The following is a 22,134-nucleotide window of genomic DNA, read 5'->3' on the forward strand; positions in this document are numbered from 1 at the left end:
TCATTCAGCTAGGTGTTGGTACGCCCATGCGCTTGAATTCAAAACCGACAATTTCACAAAATGGTTTAAAGCGACAGGCCCCGGGGTCACGAAGCCATCTTAGACATATGCCAAAATTTCAAAATTTTTATTTTTTAAAATTTATATTTCTTACGTAACAAAGGTCAAAATATTGTGTGACGATGTAAATTCTGGATGAGTTATTCCAAAACAATGCCCAGCTAAAATAACGGAAAGGACCATACAAAGTTTAATAACTGAACTTTAGACCTACGTCTAAATATCTCTTGGTGATCCCGAGGCATGGGGTCTATTGACTAGAAAAACCAAGCCATTTTCAAATCCTGTTTCAGTCAGGATTAATCGTTGAAAAATATGCAGGTCACGGGTACGGCAAAGCGTGGTAACACAGGAAAATAGACGCATGGTGCTTGTAATGTCTGTCTACCTCGATAGTAATATTGTCAGAACCAGCTAATCCAGCTACCTGTGTCTTTTGTTTACTACCATAGCAATATTGTTAGAACAGTGACTCCAGCTGCCTGTATATGTTGTCTATCGCTCAATTAATATTGTGAAAACAGTGACTCCACCTGCCTTTGACTGTTGTCTACCACCATAGAAATATTGCCAGAACAGTAGCCCCAGTGGTATGTGTCTGTTGTCTATCACTCCATCAATATTGTCAGAGCAGTGAATCCAGTGGTATGTGTCTGTTGTCTATCACTCCATCAATATCATCAGAACAGTGATCCCAGTTGTATGTGTCTGTTGTCTACCACCCCCATCAAAATGGCCAGAACAGTGACCCCAGTGGTATGTGTCTGTTGTCTATCACTCCATCAATATTGTCAGAACATTGAGTCCAGCTGTCTGTTGTTTACTACCGTAGCAATATCATCAGAACAGTGACCCCAGTTGTATGTGTCTGTTGTCTACCACCCCCATCAAAATGGCCAGAACAGTGACCCCAGTGGTATGTGTCTGTTGTCTATCACTCCATCAATATTGTCAGAACATTGAGTCCAGCTGTCTGTTGTTTACTACTGTAGCAATATCATCAGAACAGTGACCCCAGTTGTATGTGTCTGTTGTCTACCACCCCCATCAAAATGGCCAGAACAGTGACCCCAGTGGTATGTGTCTGTTGTCTATCACTCCATCAATATTGTCAGAACATTGACTCCAGCTGTTTGTTGTTTACTACCGTAGCAATATCATCAGAACAGTGACCCCAGTTGTATGTGTCTGTTGTCTACCACCCCCATCAAAATGGCCAGAACAGTGACCCCAGTTGTATGCGTCTGTTGTCTATCACCCCATCAATATTGTCAGAGCAGTGACTCCAGCTGTCTCTGTCTGCTGTCTACCACCGTAGCAATATTGCCAGAACAGTGATCCCAACTGTCTGTGTCTGCCGTCTACCACCGTAGCCATATTGTCAGAACAGTAATCCCAACTGTCTGTTCCTGCTGTCTACAACCGTAGCCATATTGTCAGAACACTGACTTCTCCATTCAGCTGTCCACTACCACAACAATACTGCCATCAGAGCAGCCACACATGGGATGAACCTGCCCCTATCCTGTGGGGTAGACCCCAGCACTCCGTTGTCCGTGTTACAGCCATTAGCTTGGTTACAACAAGAGGTGCATCGTAATCTTGTTATACCGAAGCCTTCATAGCGGCAACCCCAGTAACACAGGTCCGTACAACCTCGCTCCATAGTCACCACATAGCCATTCCACTCCACCCGCTCAACCTGCCAATAAACAACAACAACACATGTGTATTACTCTCATACTCTAGTGTTTACCAGAGTCAGCAAGTAGTGGTGGAGTAGTTACCAATAAATATGGACATCTAATTGTTACACCAGCAACAACAACACATGTGTATTACTCTCATACTCTAGTGTTTACCAGAGTCAGCAAGTAGTGGTGGAGTAGTTACCGATAAATATGGTCATCTGGTTGTTACACCAGCAACAACAACACATGTGTATTACTCTCATACTCTAGTGTTTACCAGAGTCAGCAAGTAGTGGTGGAGTAGTTACCGATAAATATGGTCATCTGGTTGTTACACCAGCAACAACAACACATGTGTATTACTCTCATACTCTAGTGTTTACCAGAGTCAGCAAGTAGTGGTGGAGTAGTTACCGATAAATATGGTCATCTGGTTGTTACAAAAGCAACAACAACGCAAGCAACAACAATAGTAGCTTGTCTCGCTGAAAGAGTAAAGCCCATCTCTCTGACATCACAGCTGCATCTCAATAGCGGTCTGCCACATTACTGTCACGCCTGTCAAGTCGCCACGCCTGTCGAGTTGCCACGCCTGTCAAGTTGCCGCGCCTGGCAAGTCGTCACGCCTGTCAAGTCGTCACGCCTGGCAAGTCGTCACGCCGGTCAAGTCATCACGCATGTCAAGTCGCCACGCCTGTCAAGTCGTCACGCCTCTCACGTCATCACGCCTGTCAAGTCGGCACGTCTGTCAGTATTTTACCGAAGATATCCATCACATCTACGTGTACTTTAAAGTAGTTCTGTAAGTCAAGTTAATATGATCATAGCCACTTTAAAGTAGGCTTAGCTGTGAAAGTCATATTGTTGAACTCATCATCTTATATTAACTTCATAACTTATTCAGCCTTAGACGTGCCTTGCAGTAATTATTCACATTAGCATTACAGCGGCATTTAGACTCACCTTACGGTATTCATCGGACTAGCCATACACCGGCATTTACACTCACCTTAAGGTATTCATCGGACCAGCCCTACACCAGCATTTAGACCCACCTAACGATATTCAATGCATCCGATTTTATACAGCGGCATTTAGACTCCCCTTATGTCCCGTCATCATAAGTGTATAACTGAATGTATTCTTGAGTAGGGCGTAAAACACCAATCATATATACATTAACATCGTCATTTCGACTCACCTTACAGTAGCGATCAGAAAATCCGCACCTCCTGAGGTGTAGTCGGGTTGGAAACCTCTGACAGTCGGTGTATGGATACCAAACCTTCTTATGGAAGCTCTCCATGCACTGATAACAGGATAGATTGGAATAAGCTGAGGAACAGAAGGAAGCAGAGACACACATAGAGAACCAGTATGTCATAATACCAGCGTAAGAGAGTAGCAGGTTTATTCAAATCGACAAAATAAAACACTGGCTATTTTCTTCACTTCGTTTATGATCATCCCGACGCTACACGTGTACACAGAGCAAGGTTGGTCAAACAGCCTCACTTTTCACACATTACTGATTATAACATCGGTAGAGGTGTCGGCTTAGTTGTGATGGGTAACACTGAACATAACATTTCAATTTCCGCCCGCCGGCCTGCATTGGCTCACACACCCGGTCGCAACACACCTGGAAAGGAGCCCGTGAGTGGGGAAACCGGAGAGACGGCTTACAAACCACTCAACCGCATAGCCATGGGAGACTTTTGTATCGATCATAGGCCGTGGTATTTACAAAACTCGTCACATATATAAGCCCTCTAGTGTAGTCACGCTGAGAACAGTGGTACATGGTAGATTCTGTCCGCTGCTTCTGTGACACACAAGGTCAAAAAGTCAACAGCGGGCCTAGCAGGTACCGGTATACGTCTAGAAAAACGACAGTTTGATGTGATTTGAGGCAACGTTAAAAATTATAGGTCAAAGTTACAAATCACAGAAATTACAACACAAAACAGCACTGCCTCTGAATCTATTCAATCCAGTTATCTCTTTATAAAACTGTTTTAACCTGAATGGAAAGAAACAGTGTTTTCTTCGCTTTGTCGTTCATTACAGGAATGTTTCCCAAATGCACAGCGCCATGACTCACGAAATCACCGAGGAAAACCTGCATGAGAGAAAATCGATTAAAAGCCAATCAGACTGAGCCAGAGAGATGTGTCGATATCTGCGTGAGGTACGCAGTCAATACAACCCATTACTCTAATTGGTTGAAAATAAATGAGTAGAATAGAGTAGCAGAGCAAACAGTGAGAATCAACAAAGGGCAATGCTGACGTTCCCGGTGGTTAAAGTAGCAGCTTTGGATAAACAGATCTATTGGAAAAGATCGATCAAAAGCTAAATGATTTGTACTGATGTAGGGGCTTAACGGCTCCTTCCCGATCCCCATAAAATACCCTGTATTCAGATTAGGCAGAATCGACGGCCTTTCTGCTCAACCCTTGAGTAGTTCACTTTTTATTACAAGTAAACTAAACATGTACAAACCAGGTGTGGCTGGAGAGGGTGGGGTTTGGGTGGTTTGTAAAGAGAGTGGAGACAGGATGACCTCTAAGACACTTCACAGGTACGCAAAACTCGGGGATTGAAAAACAAGTGAAATGAACATCGGAATGTACGTCACATGTATTATAATAAAACACTTGCATATTAATCTACACGTAATGAACCAATTTCTTTTGTCTGAAGTGGGCATTAAAATTTGATATCTTAATTAAGATAAGTGTAGGCCTAGTTCCTTCCATTCATGTAAGCGTGTTCATATATACACATGGGTAGGGAACAACGTTACTGATAGATAAGTGTAGGCCTAGTTCCTTCCATACATGTATCTGTGTTGCTGAATACACAAGGGTATTGATCAACTTTAACGATAGATAAGTGTAGGCCTAGTTCCTTCTATTCATGTATCTGTGTTGCTGAATACACAAGGGTATTGATCAACGTTAGTGATAGATAAGTGTAGGCCTAGTTCCTTCCATTTATGAATCTGTGTTGCTGAATACACAAGGGTAGTGACCAACTTTAACGATAGATAAGTGTAAGCCTAGCTCCTTTCATTCATGTATTTGTGTTGATGAATACACAAGGCTAGTGAACAACTTTAACGATAGATAAGTGTAGGCCTAGTTCATTCCATTTATGAATCTCTATAGCTGAATACATAAGGGTAGTGACCAACGTTATTGATAGATAAGTGTAGGCCTAGTGCCTTCCATCCATGTATTTGTTCTGCTCAATACACAAGGGTAGTAGTGACCAACGTTATTGATAGATAAGTGTACGCCTAGTGCCTTCCATCCATGTATTTGTTCTGCTCAATACACAAGGGTAGTAGTGACCAACGTTATTGATAGATAAGTGTAGGCCTAGTTTCCTTCCATCTATGTATCTGTGTTGCTGAATACATCAGGGTAGTGACCAGCGTTACTGATAGATAAGTGTGAGGCTAGTTCCTTCCATCCATGTATTTGTTCTGCTCAATACACAAGGGTAGTAGTGACCAACCTTATTGATAGATAAGTGTAGGCCTAGTTTCCTTCCATCTATGTATCTGTGTTGCTAAATACATCAGGGTAGTGACCAACGTTAGTGATAGATAAATGTAGGCCTAGTTCCTTTCATTCATGTATCTGTGTTGCTGAATACACAAGGGTAGTGACAAACGTTACTGATAGATAAGTGTAGGCCTAGTTTCCTTCCATCTATGTATCTGTGTTGCTGAATACATCAGGGTAGTGACCAACGTTATTGTTAGATAAGTGTAGGCCTAGTTTCCTTCCATCTATGTATCTGTGTTGCTGAATACACAAGGGTAGTGACCAACGTTATTGGTAGATAAGTGTAGGCCTAGTTTCCTTCCATGTATGTATCTGTGTTGCTGAATACACAAGGGTAGTGACCAACGTTATTGGTAGATGAGTTTAGGCCTAGTTTCCTTCCATGTATGTATCTGTGTTGCTGAATACACAAGGGTAGTGACCAACGTTATTGGTAGATAAGTGTAGGCCTAGTTTCCTTCCATTCATGTATCTGTGTTGCTTAATACACAAGGGTAGTGAACAACGTTATTGGTAGATAAGTGTGGGCCTAGTTCCTTACATCCATGTACTTGTTCTGCCCAATACACAAGGGCAGTGACCAACGTTATTGATAGATAAGTGTAGGCCTAGTTTCCTTCCATTCATGTATGTGTTAGGCTCAATACACAAGGGTAGTGAACAACGTTATTGGTAGATAAGTGTAGGCCTAGTTTCCTTCCATCTATGTATCTGTGTTGCTGAATACACAAGGGTAGTGAACAACGTTATTGATAGATAAGTGTAGGCCTAGTTCCTTCTATTCATTTATCTGTGTTGCTTAATACATAAGGGTAGTGAACAACGTTACTGATAGATAAGTGTAGGCCTAGTTCATTCCATACACGTATCTGTGTTGCTTAATACACAAGGGTAGTGAACAACGTTATTGATAGATAAGTGTAGGCCTAGTTCCTTTCATTCATGTATCTGTGTTGCTGAATATATAACGGTAGTGACCAACTTTGACGATAGATAAGTGTAGGCCTACCTTTTTCATACATGTATCTGTGTTGCTGAATACACAGGGATAGTGACCAATGTTACTTATAGATAAGTGTAGGCCTAGTTCCTTTCATTCATGTATCTGTGTTGCTGAATACACAAGGGTAGTGACCAACGTTACTGATAGATAAGTGTAGGCCTAGCTCCTTTCATTCAAGTATCTGTGTTGCTGAATATATAACGGTAGTGACCAACTTTGACAATAGATAAGTGTAGGCCTACCTTTTTCATACATGTATCTTCGTTGCTGAATACACAGGGATAGTGACCAATGTTACTTATAGATAAGTGTAGGCCTAGTTCCTTTCATTCATGTATCTGTGTTGCTTAATACACAAGGGTAGTGACCAACGTTAGTGATAGATAAGTGTAGGCCTAGCTCCTTCCATTCATGTATCTGTGTTGCTTAATACACAAGGGTAGTGACCAACATTAACGATAGATAAGTGTAGGCCTAGTTCCTTCCATTCATGTAAGCGTGTTCATATATACACATGGGTAGGGAACAACGTTACTGATAGATAAGTGTAGGCCTAGTTCCTTCCATACATGTATCTGTGTTGCTGAATACACAAGGGTATTGATCAACTTTAACGATAGATAAGTGTAGGCCTAGCTCCTTTTATCCATCTATCTGTGTTGCTGAATACACGAGGGTTGTGACCAACTTTAACGATAGATAAGTGTAGGCCTAGCTCCTTTTATCCATCTATCTGTGTTGCTGAATACACGAGGGTAGTGACCAACTTTAACGATAGATAAGTGTAGGCCTAGCTCCTTTTATCCATCTATCTGTGTTGCTGAATGCACAGGGATAATTACGTACAGATAAGTGTAGAACTAGTTTCTTCCATTCATGTACTTGTCTTACTGTGTGCACACGGGATACTAGACAACACTGCAGTAAAGTAAGTGTAGTGTCCTTCCATTCAATTCCTTGTGTTATTAATGCATCTGCAGAGAATATACAAAACATGACTGTAAGATAAGTGTACATCTTTTTTATACATCGACCTGTGTTGTTGTATATATAGACGATACAGACAAAAGTTACTTTAGGTCAGGTGTAGTTTTCCATCCATTCATCGACCTGTGTTGCTGTATGTATAGAGGATGCAGACAAAAGTTACAGTAAGTCAGGTGTAGTTTTCCATCCATCCATCGACCTGTGTTGCTGTATGTATAGACGATACAGACAAAAGTTACAGTAAGTCAGGTGTAGTTTTCCATCCATCCATCGACCTGTGTTGCTGTATGTATAGACGATACCGACAAAAGTTACAGTAAGTCAGGTGTAGTTTTCCATCCATTCATCGACCTGTGTTGCTGTATATATAGACGATACAGACAAAAGTTACAGTAAGTCAGGTGTAGTTTTCCATCCATCCATCGACCTGTGTTGCTGTATGTATAGACGATACAGACAAAAGTTACGGTAAGTCAGGTGTAGTTTTCCATCCTTCCATCGACCTGTGTTGTTGTATATATAGACGATAGCGACAAAAGTTACTTTAGGTCAAGTGTAGTTTTCCATCCATCCATCGACCTGTGTTGCTGTATGTATAGACGATACCGACAAAAGTTACAGTAAGTCAGGTGTAGTTTTCCATCCATTCATCGACCTGTGTTGCTGTATGTATAGACGATACCGAGAAAAGTAACAGTAAGTCAGGTGTAGTTTTCCATCCATTCATCGACCTGTGTTGCTGTATGTATAGAGGATGCAGACAAAAGTTACAGTAAGTCAGGTGTAGTTTTCCATCCATCCATCGACCTGTGTTGCTGTATGTATAGACGATACAGACAAAAGTTACAGTAAGTCAGGTGTAGTTTTCCATCCATCCATCGACCTGTGTTGCTGTATGTATAGACGATACCGACAAAAGTTACAGTAAGTCAGGTGTAGTTTTCCATCCATTCATCGACCTGTGTTGCTGTATATATAGACGATACAGACAAAAGTTACAGTAAGTCAGGTGTAGTTTTCCATCCATCCATCGACCTGTGTTGCTGTATGTATAGACGATACAGACAAAAGTTACGGTAAGTCAGGTGTAGTTTTCCATCCTTCCATCGACCTGTGTTGTTGTATATATAGACGATAGCGACAAAAGTTACTTTAGGTCAAGTGTAGTTTTCCATCCATCCATCGACCTGTGTTGCTGTATGTATAGACGATACCGACAAAAGTTACAGTAAGTCAGGTGTAGTTTTCCATCCATTCATCGACCTGTGTTGCTGTATATATAGACGATACAGACAAAAGTTACAGTAAGTCAGGTGTAGTTTTCCATCCATCCATCGACCTGTGTTGCTGTATGTATAGACGATACAGACAAAAGTTACGGTAAGTCAGGTGTAGTTTTCCATCCTTCCATCGACCTGTGTTGTTGTATATATAGACGATAGCGACAAAAGTTACTTTAGGTCAAGTGTAGTTTTCCATCCATCCATCGACCTGTGTTGCTGTATGTATAGACGATACCGACAAAAGTTACAGTAAATCAGGTGTAGTTTTCCATCCATTCATCGACCTGTGTTGCTGTATATATAGACGATACAGACAAAAGTTACAGTAAGTCAGGTGTAGTTTTCCATCCATCCATCGACCTGTGTTGTTGTATATATAGACGACAGCGACAAAAGTTACTTTAGGTCAGGTGTAGTTTTCCATCCATCCATCGACCTGTGTTGTTGTATGTATAGACGATAGCGACAAAAGTTACTTTAGGTCAGGTGTAGTTTTCCATCCATCCATCGACCTGTGTTGCTGTATATATAGACGATACAGACAAAAGTTACAGTAAGTCAGGTGTAGTTTTCCATCCATTCATCGACCTGTGTTGCTATATGTATAGACGATACCGAGAAAAGTAACAGTAAGTCAGGTGTAGTTTTCCATCCATTCATCGACCTGTGTTGCTGTATGTATAGACGATACCGACAAAAGTTACAGTAAGCCAGGTGTAGTTTTCCATCCATCCATCGACCTGTGTTGTTGTATAAGTGTACTTATACTTGCGAATGAATACATAACAGGAAACTAAAAACGACAAGAAAAGTGTACATTGATGGACGTGGAAGCATGTACTTACCTGTGACGTTCAAAGTTTGACACAATACAACGACAAGAGAAGTGTGCATTGGTGTACGTGCAAGCATGTACTTACCTGTGACGTTCAAAGTTTGACCCAATACACCGGTGTTCAACACCCCAAGCAATGCTGTAACAGACGCATGTAAAATAGAGAAAAAACAATATTTTTTTTTGTTTTGTTTTTTTTAACTATGATAAATAATGTAAACTGTGAGGTAAAAGCTTGACATTCGAGCGGAGCTCCATTTTGGATGAATGTTTTTATTTGTAAATGAAAATGCCCATAAACCGTTCTTATTATAGCATTTTGGCGATGAGCAATGAAATAATAATACTCAAAAGGTGTTGTCATTGAGTTAGTCCTAGACATTCTTAGGGTACTTCATGAAATCTTTTTTATAACAATTAAATGTGCTTTTCGGAACAAATTTATCATTCGTTTACATCTTAGTCAACACGTTTGTTAATTTTCACTAATATGACGGCTCTCAGGATTATGATTGGAGGTCACCAGGCAGAGATAGGCACAAGAAAAAAACGGTGGCACTTCGTCAACTACATGACAAAACTCCCGACTCCGTGCTGCAGCGGGTGCAGCCAATGGCGGACAGGCCTGTGCTGTAATCATTAAAGTCGGCGAGGAACCTCAACAGTTAAATAAATAGTCCTATATCAAAACCAACAGTAAATAAGAGTTGTTATCTGTATGTAATATTTCGTCAGACCAGTACCCAAGCGACCCGCAGCGAAGAGATTCATGTCCAAATTTGACTGTGTTGTAAATGGTTTCTGCTACGACAAGGAGCAGTCTATATGTGTGTCTTTATATTCTTAAGTACAGAAATGTGAGTAACGGCATTGTCTAAATAATATTGTAATGACACATTGATACAAATAGGTCCTGCCATGCGATTTATGAAAGGCAGAACAGAAAGTTTTCAGCGAATTCAGTTCAGTGAAACCATTAACCTGACACGTGAACCATTGGTATGATTTAATTGTTTATTCTGACATTCTATATTCATTCATTTTCGTTGTCCTCAACACCATCAGCCAAATGTTTCTCCGTTCACCGTTCTTCGTCCATTCTATTAGTGAGAAACGTCTACTGTAGGTTGAGATTTCAGCCAGTGATACCGAACAAAAAAATCTTTGTTTCTAGTCATGATAAAATATCCCTTTGTGTTTTTCTAAAAAGCAGAAAAAACACAAAAAAAAAACAAAGGATTAAAGATCACCCACCTGTGGTCAGGTATCCGTACAAAGTTAGAGTTAACATCAGGCACGGAAGACGGCGTAACTCCATATTTATATCATGCCAACATCATGAAAACAGCAACCAGAATATCATTATTGTCTCCTCCCCAGCTGTCCGAAACTCTCAGGTGCCCCAAGTAAAGATCGGTCTCACAGGTACCCCATCGGCCCGTGTCACACTGATCGCGTCAAGTCACATGGTTCTGTCATGTCAGGTGCCTCTGGTAAGGTACATCCACAAGTTGAAAAGTAAACAAATTATCAAAATCTATACCACTTGAGGCTCCTACAGGCTACCTCCAAGCAGCGGGAAAAGACCGAAATACGACTTGGAACTTATGGGTGTGAGGGGCCTGTAAAGATTACGAGTGAAATCGTGATGCTAACGGTCCTGAACACCTGGTGCCTCCGATCTTCGCCTACTCGTAAAGCCGAGTCTCTCTCAGACCGATGAACTACCAGTGCGACTCTGTAGGTGGCTGTTGCTATGGCGATAGCCTGAAGTCAATTAACACTGGAGCGTGGTTGATTCAGCCTGGCGCGAACCCCCCGATCTGTTTAATCAACCCTCCGTCAAACTCAAAGACCGGTCGATTTCAAGAGGGCAATTATGTTGTTGGACTCTCGGGGATTTAGACGAAATTCAAAGGAAAATACTGAGATGTAATTAAGATGTATAATGCCACAACGGGCATAAATGCAGCACCAGATTTCTGAATTAGATCATCTAATTTAAACATTAGAGAGCTGGAATTTTAATGGCTGACGTTACAGTCGCTTACTACACGTTTGGAAAATAAGTAATGCGGAAACTCCCTTCCTTTGTGTTCACATAAACTGTGCCAACCGACGGACATTCTCCGTAAACTTATTTCGTTTGCCTTTTAGACGCGAGAGCAGAGATGAAAAACTCACAACGACATGTTTATTTCAGACTTGAGTGAAATTTAACTTCAGTACACAAATTATAGATAACGTTCAAGTCCAGTTAAACATCTTTTCAAAAATCTTACTACTCAGAGTGGAGATTATTTTTAACCCTACTGGGTCGTTATGTGATGACGTCCTCCAATTTCCACTGGCCTTGTCAGATTATCTTACAAGATTGCCCCAGCTTAATCTGACCTAATCGGTCATGGCACTTTGTCCTATTAGATAGAACTAAACTTTCATCATGTTAAACCCTTCTTTATTGGGCTGTTGGTGCTGGTAGAAGTTTTTACAAACAACTATAGAAACCCTGTACAGCTGGAAAGTCATTCATATTTCAAACTTTAAATAACTGCAGAGCTCTGTTATTGCTCTGGATGTACATTAAAATGTGTTTCTCAATAAATCATCATTAAGTGTGCACTGTCAAAAGAAATACGTGTATTTTTGGCAAAAAACGCGAGGAGTGATCTCTTGTGTCTACAATGGTGTCCTTGTGACAGACTGGGCTCTGTGATGCCGATGTCACACGTAAATCACGTATGGTTAAAACGGAAAAAAACGAGTCGCCGACAAGTATCACTGAAAGCATTGAAGTATTTTGCTTAAGCCTTATTCTCGCCACACTGAGCGGCAACCACTCCACACACGAGTACCACCCCAGACAGGTAAACAGAGACGCCTGGCCTGCATTTCCTTACTCCTGGAAAAGTCCATTAGTTTAAAAGGCGTCATATAAACACACCTGTCACGAAATTTGGACTGGCTGAACGCGACCATACGCTCTATAAATGTATGTTCATAAGTTTTTTTCTTCTTTTCATCGGAGATCAATACTCAAGAATATTGAATTTTTATGAGGCCAGGTTTATGATTGGATTAAACCAGGCAAACGAAAACTTCCCTAAGTGTCAGGTAAACATTCAGACCAAAGTCACAGTCAAATCACTTGAGCTGGATTTTGTTCACCGACTTGAACGGGCTGCCAGCTGGGACAACAACAATTTTCCACGGGTTTGACGTGGAAAGGTCTCGTGAAGTTTCTTCCCCTCACTGAACTGAAGTAATACCAGAGGCCAAAATGAGTGAACTGTCTAACTTTAAGGAGAAAAGACAGGATGTGTCGAAGTGTAGCCTTCTGGGGTGTCTTTTCTTGGATGCCGCATTTTCCAGAGTCATGTCAACCTCTTCTCGGGTGCACCTTCAGTGTTATACTGTGTATCCCAAGGTCAAACGGCAGCACACTTGCATTTACCCGGGTACACTTTGGGCGTTACATTGTGCCTTAAAGGATATACGGCCGCCAACCTGCATTTTCCTGGGTATACCTTGGGCCTTACGCTGTGTAATCCAAGGATATAGGGCAACTAACCTGCATTCTCCACGGTACACCTTGGGCGTTACACTGTGTAATCTAAGGATATACGGCAGCAAACCTGCATTTTCCAGGGTACAACTTGAGTGTTACACTGTGTAATCCAAGGTCATACGTCACCAAACCCCTTTTTCTAGGGTACACCTTGGGCGTTACGCCGAGTAATCCAAGGATATACGGCAGCAAACCTGCCTTTTCTCGGGAGCACCATGGGTGATATATTGTATATTACAAGGTCATACGGCAGCAAACCTGAGGAGTGTGGCTGGTTCATGAAATCAAAGCGCTGGTCACTTCGGCTCACTTGTGAAGTTTTAGTCTGCCAGCATCCAATGGGCCTCTAACTTCGCAGCCTCGAATCCGGTCTTAGCGGTGACTATGTCAATGGGGGGAAGATTACTCCACACTGGTATTAGAGAAAAAGTCTTTAGTATCGTGTAAAGTATCAATCAAACAAACAATAAACATTATTCGTGTACATAATGCAGAAACGTTCCATCATTATTGAATGATATCTGTGTATTTAAAGTTTTTCTACACGTGGACGGCGCAGCAGTCGTAACAATGACCTTATTTTCAGAGAAAATGCACACCAGATACCACAAGGCTGATAGATTGGTCAATGTGGATATAGTTTAACAAAATGAATGTCTGTTTCAGACTGTGGTACAGATTCAAATGAAATAATATAAATGTGGATAAAATTACAGAGAAATAATAACAAAAAATTGTACATTTGTTAACATTACACCATTAAACCAATGATGTAATTAAAGCACCGTAATAACTCTCCAGCAACTGACTTTGCCTAAAGCCTTAAATCCCATTAGGTACACCCATATTTTCTGCTTTCACGCAAGAAGAAAAATATTACAAGCACTCAATCCAAATATAAGACAAACTGCTGCACCAGGCCTTACACTTTCGTTTACTCTCTCGAAATAAAGCTCTTCAGAAGCAACAACAATGAAATCCTAGTCACTCAGCTGTTATAGGTCTATGTTAGCATCAAAAGTGTCATAAGGAAATCCTAAACATATAAAACCAGAAAAAACAAGGTACCTCAAGAAAAATGCCAAACCCTAATGACTAACACCTGGTGGAGACCTGTTACCTTCGTAAAATTCAACTCAATCACGAAAAAGTGATAATAATAACTTGTTATTTCAGCATGCCACATGGGACATCATGTAACCGCTTGTAGCTGGAGAGCCAGACAAGCTTGAGATACAAAAAAAACATATCACAATAAATATCACCCATTTCTGCATTTCCCTGCATGTTTTATACCTTTACAACTGGATTAAAAAGTTTTTGAAAGTTTTCAGCTTTAAGTACATTTCATCAAAACGATACCGTACAAGGCACTGGGTTAAGACTGTGTAGGCCTCGTGTCTATGTGAAAAAGTTTTTAAAATCTTAAAATTTTAAAATCAGTGTAGATATCCAATTTCTTCTTGAAGCACAATCACTCATTCCTGATCTGGTCAGTAACCTGGTATCCTGTACTTCTCCTCTGATATATGTGGATATGTGGATCCTCTGGATAACTCATTAACAGGCTGAACAGAAGTGCCACACGTGGGCAGATATCTACCTTCAGAAAGAAGTCATCAGAAATGAAATGTTGCGAAACGGTGACAACTGTTATAGCTGTGGCAGCTACAACTACAAGTATCCACAGTGACAATATTCCCAGGTGAAAGAGATCCAAGGTGAAAAGGATCCACAGTGACAAGATTCCCAGGTGACAGGGATCCAAAGTGACAAGGATCCATGGTAAAAAAGATTAAAGGTGACAGCGATCCACGACGACAAGATTCCCAGGTGACAAGATTCCCAGGAGACAGGGATCCTCGGTGACAAGGATCTTCGGTGACAAGGATCTGTGGTGACAAGAGCTCCAGGTGACATGGATCCATAATCACAAGATTCTAAGGTGAAAGGGATCCAAGGTGAGAAAGATCCATGCTGACAGAGATCCATAGTGACAAAATTCCCAGGTGACAGGGATCTATGGTAACAAAGTTCAACAGTTGTAACAAGGATTCACAGGTCATATGGTGAGAAGGATCCACAGTGACTAGATTCCAAGGTGACAAGGATCCATGGTGAAAGGTATCCACAGTGACAAAATTCTCAAGTGACAGGGATCTAAGGTGACAAGGATCTGTGGTAACAAAGCTCCACAATGACAAAGGATCACAGGTTCCATGGTAAGAAAGATCCACAGTGACGAGATTCCCATGTCATAAGGATCCACAGTGACAAAATATCCACTGTGACAGGATCCATGACAGCGGACATCCAAGGTGAGAAGGATCCACATTGACAAGATTCCTAAGTGACAGGGATTCACAACGACAGGGATCCACAGTGACAAGATTTCCAGGTGACATGGATCCATGGTAACAAGGCTTCACAGATTCCATGATGAGAGGGATCAACAGTGACAGGTTTCCCAAGTAACAGGGAACCAACACAGGGTTCCATGTTGACAACATTCGATGGTAACAAGGTTCCACAGCAAGGAGGTTCTATGGTAGCGAGGTTCTATGGTAGCTAGCTTATACCCGCATGCAGATCAAGACGGATGTGGCTTCTAAGTAACAGAAAAGAGGGTTTAATTCAATAAAAAATGAGATACGCCCTTATTCTTTAACCTACTACATTATTGAACATAGTTGAACATATCAAAAGTATCCAGATCTGCTGTAGTCACTGAGTGAAAAATGAAACCCTATCCTGAAATGGTTCCCATTAACTTTTGTGATATTAACTATGTGCTAGTCTACAACTGTCCTGATCTGGTGAAATTCATACATTATCTGTCAATACCTGGAGAATAATAATGCCAAGTTTTTACTCCCATTATCTGGGTTGACTCCTATCCTTGGCATACACATGCACAATTTTTACTATTATTTCTCTGTAATTGTATCCCGTGTTATATTATGTATGCCAACTAGATCATTGACACGAAAATGTCAATATTACATTGCTAAAATCCTCCTTTATGTCACTAGATACATGCAGTGACAGATCCGCAACACGCAAGGCCTCATCCCTCTCATAATTCACCTCCCACACCAGCCCCTGTATACACCACTCACCAGCCCCTGTGTACACCACTCACCAGCCCCTGTATACACCACTCACCAGCCCCTGTATACACCACACACCAGCCCCTGCACACACCACTCATCAGCCCCTGCATACACCACTCACCAGCCCCTGTATACACCACTTACCAACCCCTGTATACACCACTCACCAGCCCCTGTATACACTACTCATCAGCCCCTGTATACACCACTCACCAGCCCCTGTACACACCACACACCAGCCCCTGTATACACCACTCACCAGCCCCTGTATACACCACTCACCAGCCCCTGTATACACCACACACCAGCCCCTGTACACACCACTCACCAGCCCCTGTATACACCACTCACCAGCCCCTGTATACACCACACACCAGCCCCTGTATACACTACTCATCAGCCCCTGTATACACCACTCACCAGCCCCTGTATACACCACACACCAGCCCCTGCACACACCACTCATCAGCCCCTGCATACACCACTCACCAGCCCCTGTATTCACCACTCACCAGCCCCTGTATACACCACTCACCAGCCCTGTACACACCACTCACCAACCCCTGTACACACCACACACCAGCCCCTGCACACACCACTCATCAGCCCCTGCATACACCACTCACCAGCCCCTGTATTCACCAGTCACCAGCCCCTGTATACACCACTCACCAGCCCCTGTACACACCATCACCAACCCCTGTACACACCACACACCAGCCCCTGTACACACCCTTCACCAGCCCCTGTATACACCACACACCAACCCCTGTATACACCACATCAGCCTATGTACACACCACACACCAGCCCCTGTACACACCACTCACCAGCCCCTGTATACACCACTCACCAGCCCCTGTATACACCACTCACCAGCCCCTGTATATACCACACACCAAGCCTGTACACACCACACACCAGCCCCTGTATACACTACTCACCAGCCCCTGTACACACCACACACCAGCCCCTGTACACCACTCACCAGCCCTATATACACCACTCACCAGCCCCTGTATACACCACTCACCAGCCCCTGCATACACCACTCACCAGCCCCTGTATACACCACACACCAGCCCCTGTATACAGGGACTCACCAGCACCTGTATACACCACACACCAGCCCCTGTATACAGGACTCACCAGCACCACCTGTATACACCACTCACCAGCCCCTGTATACACCACTCACCAGTCTACAATCCATCTCCAAGCAGTTCATTATTGTCACTGATAAACCCAGCTGAGCTAAACAGCATAATCAATACCAAATCTACCATGAATGATGATGACAGTCCTAGTCATGGGTATTGTAGGGATGCTGAAAACAACCATTACTATTACCTGGATAAATGCAGTCCGAGTCATGAAGACACTCCACAGCAAAATTACACGCTTCCTCACTTTCTAACCTGAAACAGTACAACCAGCAGTAAATTACACATAACTAGGTAAGTGAAAAATCATAGGATGAAAATGCAATGCACCAATCTTGAAACAGCTTTTGAAGTCAGTGCAACTTTTTCGAGCTTCCAATGAACAAAAACACTTCCTAACTTCATTATTTAACATACATCCGACATACCTTACCTACACCTGACAAACTATGCCCTTTTCTGACATAACTTACCTACACCTGACAAACTATGCCCTTTTCTGACATATCTTACCTACACCTGACTTACTATGCCCTTTTCTGACATAACTTACCTACACCTGACAAACTATGCCCATATCTGACATAACTTACCTACACCTGACAAACTATGCCCTTTTCTGACATAACTTACCTACACCTGACAAACCATGCCCATATCTGACATACCTTACCTACACCTGACAAACCATGCCCCATATCTTAACTCCACCTGACAAACCATGCTCCATATCTAGCTTACAGTTACCTACACCTAACAAACCATGCTCCATATCTGACATACCTTAACTACACCTGACAAACTATGCCCTTTTCTGACATACCTTCCATACACTTGACAAACTGTGCTCATATCTGACATACCTTACCTATACCTGACAAACCATGCCTATACTTGACATACCTTACCTACACCTGACAAACCATGCCCATATCTGGCATACCTTACCTACACCTGACAAACCATGCCCCATATGTTACCTACAATTGACAAACCATGCCCCATATTTGACATACCTTACCTATACCTAACAAACCATGCTCATATCTGGCATACCTTACCTATACCTGACAAATCATACCCACATCTGACATACCTTACCTACACCTGACAAACCATGCCCCATATTTGACATACCTTACCTATACCTAACAAACCATGCCCATATCTGGCATACCTTACCTACACCTGACAAACCATGCCCCATATGTTACCTACAATTGACAAACCATGCCCCATATTTGACATACCTTACCTATACCTAACAAACCATGCCCATATCTGGCATACCTTACCTACACCTGACAAACCATGCCCCATATGTTACCTACAATTGACAAACCATGCCCCATATTTGACATACCTTACCTATACCTAACAAACCATGCTCATATCTGGCACACCTTACCTATACCTAACAAACCATGCCCATATCTGGCATACCTTACCTACACCTGACAAACCATGCCCCATATGTTACCTACAATTGACAAACCATGCCCCATATTTGACATACCTTACCTATACCTAACAAACCATGCCCATATCTGGCATACCTTACCTACACCTGACAAACCATGCCCCATATGTTACCTACAATTGACAAACCATGCCCCATATTTGACATACCTTACCTATACCTAACAAACCATGCTCATATCTGGCATACCTTACCTACACCTGACAAATCATACCCACATCTGACATACCTTACCTACACCTGACAAACCATGCCCCATATCTTACCTACAATTGACAAACCATGCCCCATATTTGACATACCTTTCCCACATGTACACCTGACAAACCATGCCTATATCTGACATACCTTACCCACATGTACACCTGACAAACCATGCCTATATCTGACATACCTTACCCACATGTACACCTGACAAACCATGCCAATATCTTAGATATCTTACCTACACCTGACAAACCATGCCCATATCTGACATACATGTACCTTACCTACACCTGACAAATCATGCCCATATCTGACATACATGTACCTTACATATATCTACACCTGACAAACAGTTGAAGCCTTTAAGGCCTATGTGTACGCCAGACAAATTCTATTGAACACAGTATACCTCTATTTTATGCAATACACATTTCTCTAACCAAGAGTACCTGTCTTTGTAGACAAATTGTACCTCTATAGTGCCCTCTTACCTGTATCTAACAAAGAGCTGTCCGTTCACTGACAGCACCTCCCGTCTTAGAATGCTCCCGTAGGATGCCACCAAGTCCTCGAGCACCTGGAGGTCAGCACTAATCGGCAGCCCCTCTAGCTGGATCAGGTGTCCCTCCTTCATACTCCAGTTCATCTCACTTATACATGAGTCTGGATATGTACTCCTCAGTCCTTGAACTGGAAGGATAACTCCCCTAGATGCCTCAGAGTTGTAACCAGCCAAATTAGCCACTGCTTCACACATGTCCTGGCCACTGAGGGAAACACCATCAATTGCTTCTGAGAGTTCCCCCTCTGTCATATCACTGAAGTCCTTAATCTCATGAATCGTTGCCTGTGTCACATCATCTACTTCAGCAGATTCACCCTCTGTCATATCACTGAAGTCCTTAATCTCATGAATCTTTGCCTGTGTCACATCATATACTTCAGCAGATTCACCCTCTGTCATATCACTGAAGTCCTTAATCTCATGAATCGTTGCCTGTGTCACATCATCTACTTCAGCAGATTCACCCTCTGTCATATCACTGAAGTCCTTAATCTCATGAATCTTTGCCTGTGTCACATCATCTACTTCAGCAGATTCACCCTCTGTCATACCACTAAAGTTTTTAATCTCATGAATCTTTGCCTGAGTCACATCATCTACTTTGGCAGATTCACCCTCTGTCATATCACTGAAGTCCTTAATCTCATGAATCTTTGCCTGTGTCACATCATATACTTCGGCAGATTCACCCTCTGTCATACCACTAAAGTCTTTAATCTCATGAATCTTTGCCTGAGTCACATCATCTACTTCGGCAGATTCACCCTCTGTCATACCATTAAAGTTTTTAATCTCATGAATCTTTCCTTTACTCATACCAACAGAGGTCAAAGGTTCACTGTGAGTGAGGTTATCTATACTCTCTGACTGTAGGTTTCTGGAGTTGCTGGAGAAATGTTTGTTGCTTCTATCAGCCACAGGTGTGACTGGTACAGGTAAGACCTCGGTATTTCCATGTGTTAAAACCTCCTCCTGATTGGTGCAGTGTGCTGTTGAAGTTTTTGGTATCTCCTTGTAGACATCCTTGATGTAACAGTTAGCATCTTCTAATGATTGTGTTTGCCCACTGGATCCATCACTTTTCAAATATTCACTGCATCCTTCACTTATTATATGTTCTCTGAATCCTTCAGTTGGTAAATGGTCACTGGATCCATCATGTTTAATTTGTTCGGCAGATGCTTCCCTTTTCAAAGATTTATTTAATCCTTCAGCCATTGTATACTGATTGCATCTTTCACTTCTCACATGTCCACTGGATCCTTCATTTCTCACATGTCCACTGGATCCTTCACTTCTCACATGTCCACTGGATCCTTCACTTCTCACATGTCCACTGGATCCTTCACTTCTCACATGTCCACTGGATCTTTCACTTCTCACATGTCCACTGGATCTTTCACTTCTCACATGTCCACTGGATCCTTCACTTCTCACATGTCCACTGGATCCTTCACTTCTCACATGTCCACTGGATCTTTCACTTCCAGTATATTCATCTGATTTTTCACTCTTCACTTGATTTCTTGATTCTTCTCTTTCTACTTGTTCAACAGATTCTTCACTTCTCAATTGTTCACTGGATCCTTCACGTTTCACTTGTTCAATGGATTCTTCACACCTGCCATCATCAAGGGATTCTTCACTTCTCACATGTTCAATAGGTTCTTTATTTCTCACAAGCTTACTGGATTCTTCATTTCTCACATGTTTACAAGGTTGATATCTAACATGTTCACTGTTTCCTTCACTTCCTACTTGTTCACTAGATCCTTCATTTCTCAAAGGCTCACTAGGTTCACATCTAACTTGTTCACTGGATCCTTCATTTCTGATCTGTTTGCTTGATCTTTCACTTTTCATATGTTCAAATTTATTTCTCAAATGTTCATTGGATCCTTCACTTTTCAAACATTCAAAGGGTCCTGCACTTCTCACACGTTTAATGGATCCTTTTTTTCTTACATGTCTGATGGTTCTGATCTTGGTCAGAAGTTTAAAGATTGGCTCATTTCTTTCATATCCTCTGGGTCTTTTAATACTCTTGAGTTTGTCAGATCTGTTCAGTTTAATGGAGCCTCCACATTTTACAGGTACACCGGATGCTTCCCTGATCCTACATTCCTTGGATCCTTCAGGCCTCACATCAGAATGTTCAGTTAATAATCTGGCCTTAGACAACTGACTGCATTTATTTGTCAATGGAAGGGATACTGACTGGCTAAAATGTGATGGGCACTGTTCACCAATCTGCACGGAATCCAGCCTGTCTGGAGGCCAAGTATTACTGAATGTCTCGCCAATGCCACGGGAGGTAACCACTTCCTGTTCAGAACAGAGCTGAGTAAGACCTGAGTTATCTTCTATGAACGCCTCCTGACCAACCAGAGATAGCAAATCACAGTCAGCTCTGGCGGTCTCTGAGCTATTTTGTCTTTTCTGTGTTCTCTCCCTGTTGGACTGTGACGCATTGAGATGGAACTGAACTGTCCTGATGGCACTGTCTGAGAACAGACTGGTTTTCTCTATGTGAGTCACATCACTCACATCCCTCAGTGATGATATGCCAAACTCTGTGTTAAACTCTGGTAAAGTCTCAAA

At 42.1% G+C, this 22,134-nt stretch overlaps 2 protein-coding genes across 3 annotated transcripts; both read right to left on the minus strand.

Annotated features, from left to right (window-relative positions):
* Window positions 1-89: 89 nt before the first annotated feature.
* Window positions 90-13,014, minus strand: LOC135461739 (uncharacterized). The gene is made up of 4 exons (XM_064738963.1): window positions 13,009-13,014; window positions 3,775-3,850; window positions 2,953-3,086; window positions 90-1,762 (listed from the first exon to the last, which is right to left on the minus strand). Exons 1-4 carry the CDS (start codon window positions 13,012-13,014, stop codon window positions 1,529-1,531), a joined length of 450 nt encoding a protein of 149 aa, XP_064595033.1. The 3' UTR covers window positions 90-1,528.
* On the minus strand, window positions 12,557-20,979 carry LOC135482360 (uncharacterized). Of its 2 annotated transcripts, none has more exons than XM_064762301.1 (3): window positions 19,460-20,979; window positions 17,469-17,536; window positions 12,557-13,417 (listed from the first exon to the last, which is right to left on the minus strand). In XM_064762301.1, the coding sequence occupies exons 1-3, from the start codon at window positions 20,749-20,751 to the stop codon at window positions 13,326-13,328; spliced, it is 1,452 nt and encodes a 483-aa protein (XP_064618371.1). In that variant the 5' UTR covers window positions 20,752-20,979; the 3' UTR covers window positions 12,557-13,325. The 2 variants fall into 2 exon arrangements, with proteins under 2 accessions (XP_064618371.1, XP_064618373.1); XM_064762303.1 differs by having other exon boundaries at window positions 12,557-15,613.
* Window positions 20,980-22,134: the final 1,155 nt, after the last annotated feature.

Source organism: Liolophura sinensis, chromosome 1, assembly GCF_032854445.1.
Source record: "Liolophura sinensis isolate JHLJ2023 chromosome 1, CUHK_Ljap_v2, whole genome shotgun sequence".
Taxonomy (NCBI): Eukaryota; Metazoa; Mollusca; class Polyplacophora; order Chitonida; family Chitonidae; genus Liolophura; species Liolophura sinensis.

Bases quoted from the DNA above. Each gene is read 5' to 3' on its own strand.
- LOC135482360 (XM_064762301.1), bottom strand. From the start codon at position 20,751: ATGGCTGAAGGATTAAATAAATCTTTGAAAAGGGAAGCATCTGCCGAA. The intron at 17,537-19,459 runs GTAAGAGGGCAC...GTACTGTTTCAG, and splicing joins CAGCTCTTTGTTAGATACAG to GTTAGAAAGTGAGGAAGCGT. The intron at 13,418-17,468 runs GTAATAGTAATG...CTCTAATACCAG, and splicing joins CTCGGACTGCATTTATCCAG to TGTGGAGTAATCTTCCCCCC.
- LOC135461739 (XM_064738963.1), bottom strand. The intron at 3,087-3,774 runs GTTAAAACAGTT...TCTGTTCCTCAG, and splicing joins CACTGTTTCTTTCCATTCAG to CTTATTCCAATCTATCCTGT. The intron at 1,763-2,952 runs GTGAGTCGAAAT...GTTTATTGGCAG, and splicing joins TTTCTGATCGCTACTGTAAG to GTTGAGCGGGTGGAGTGGAA.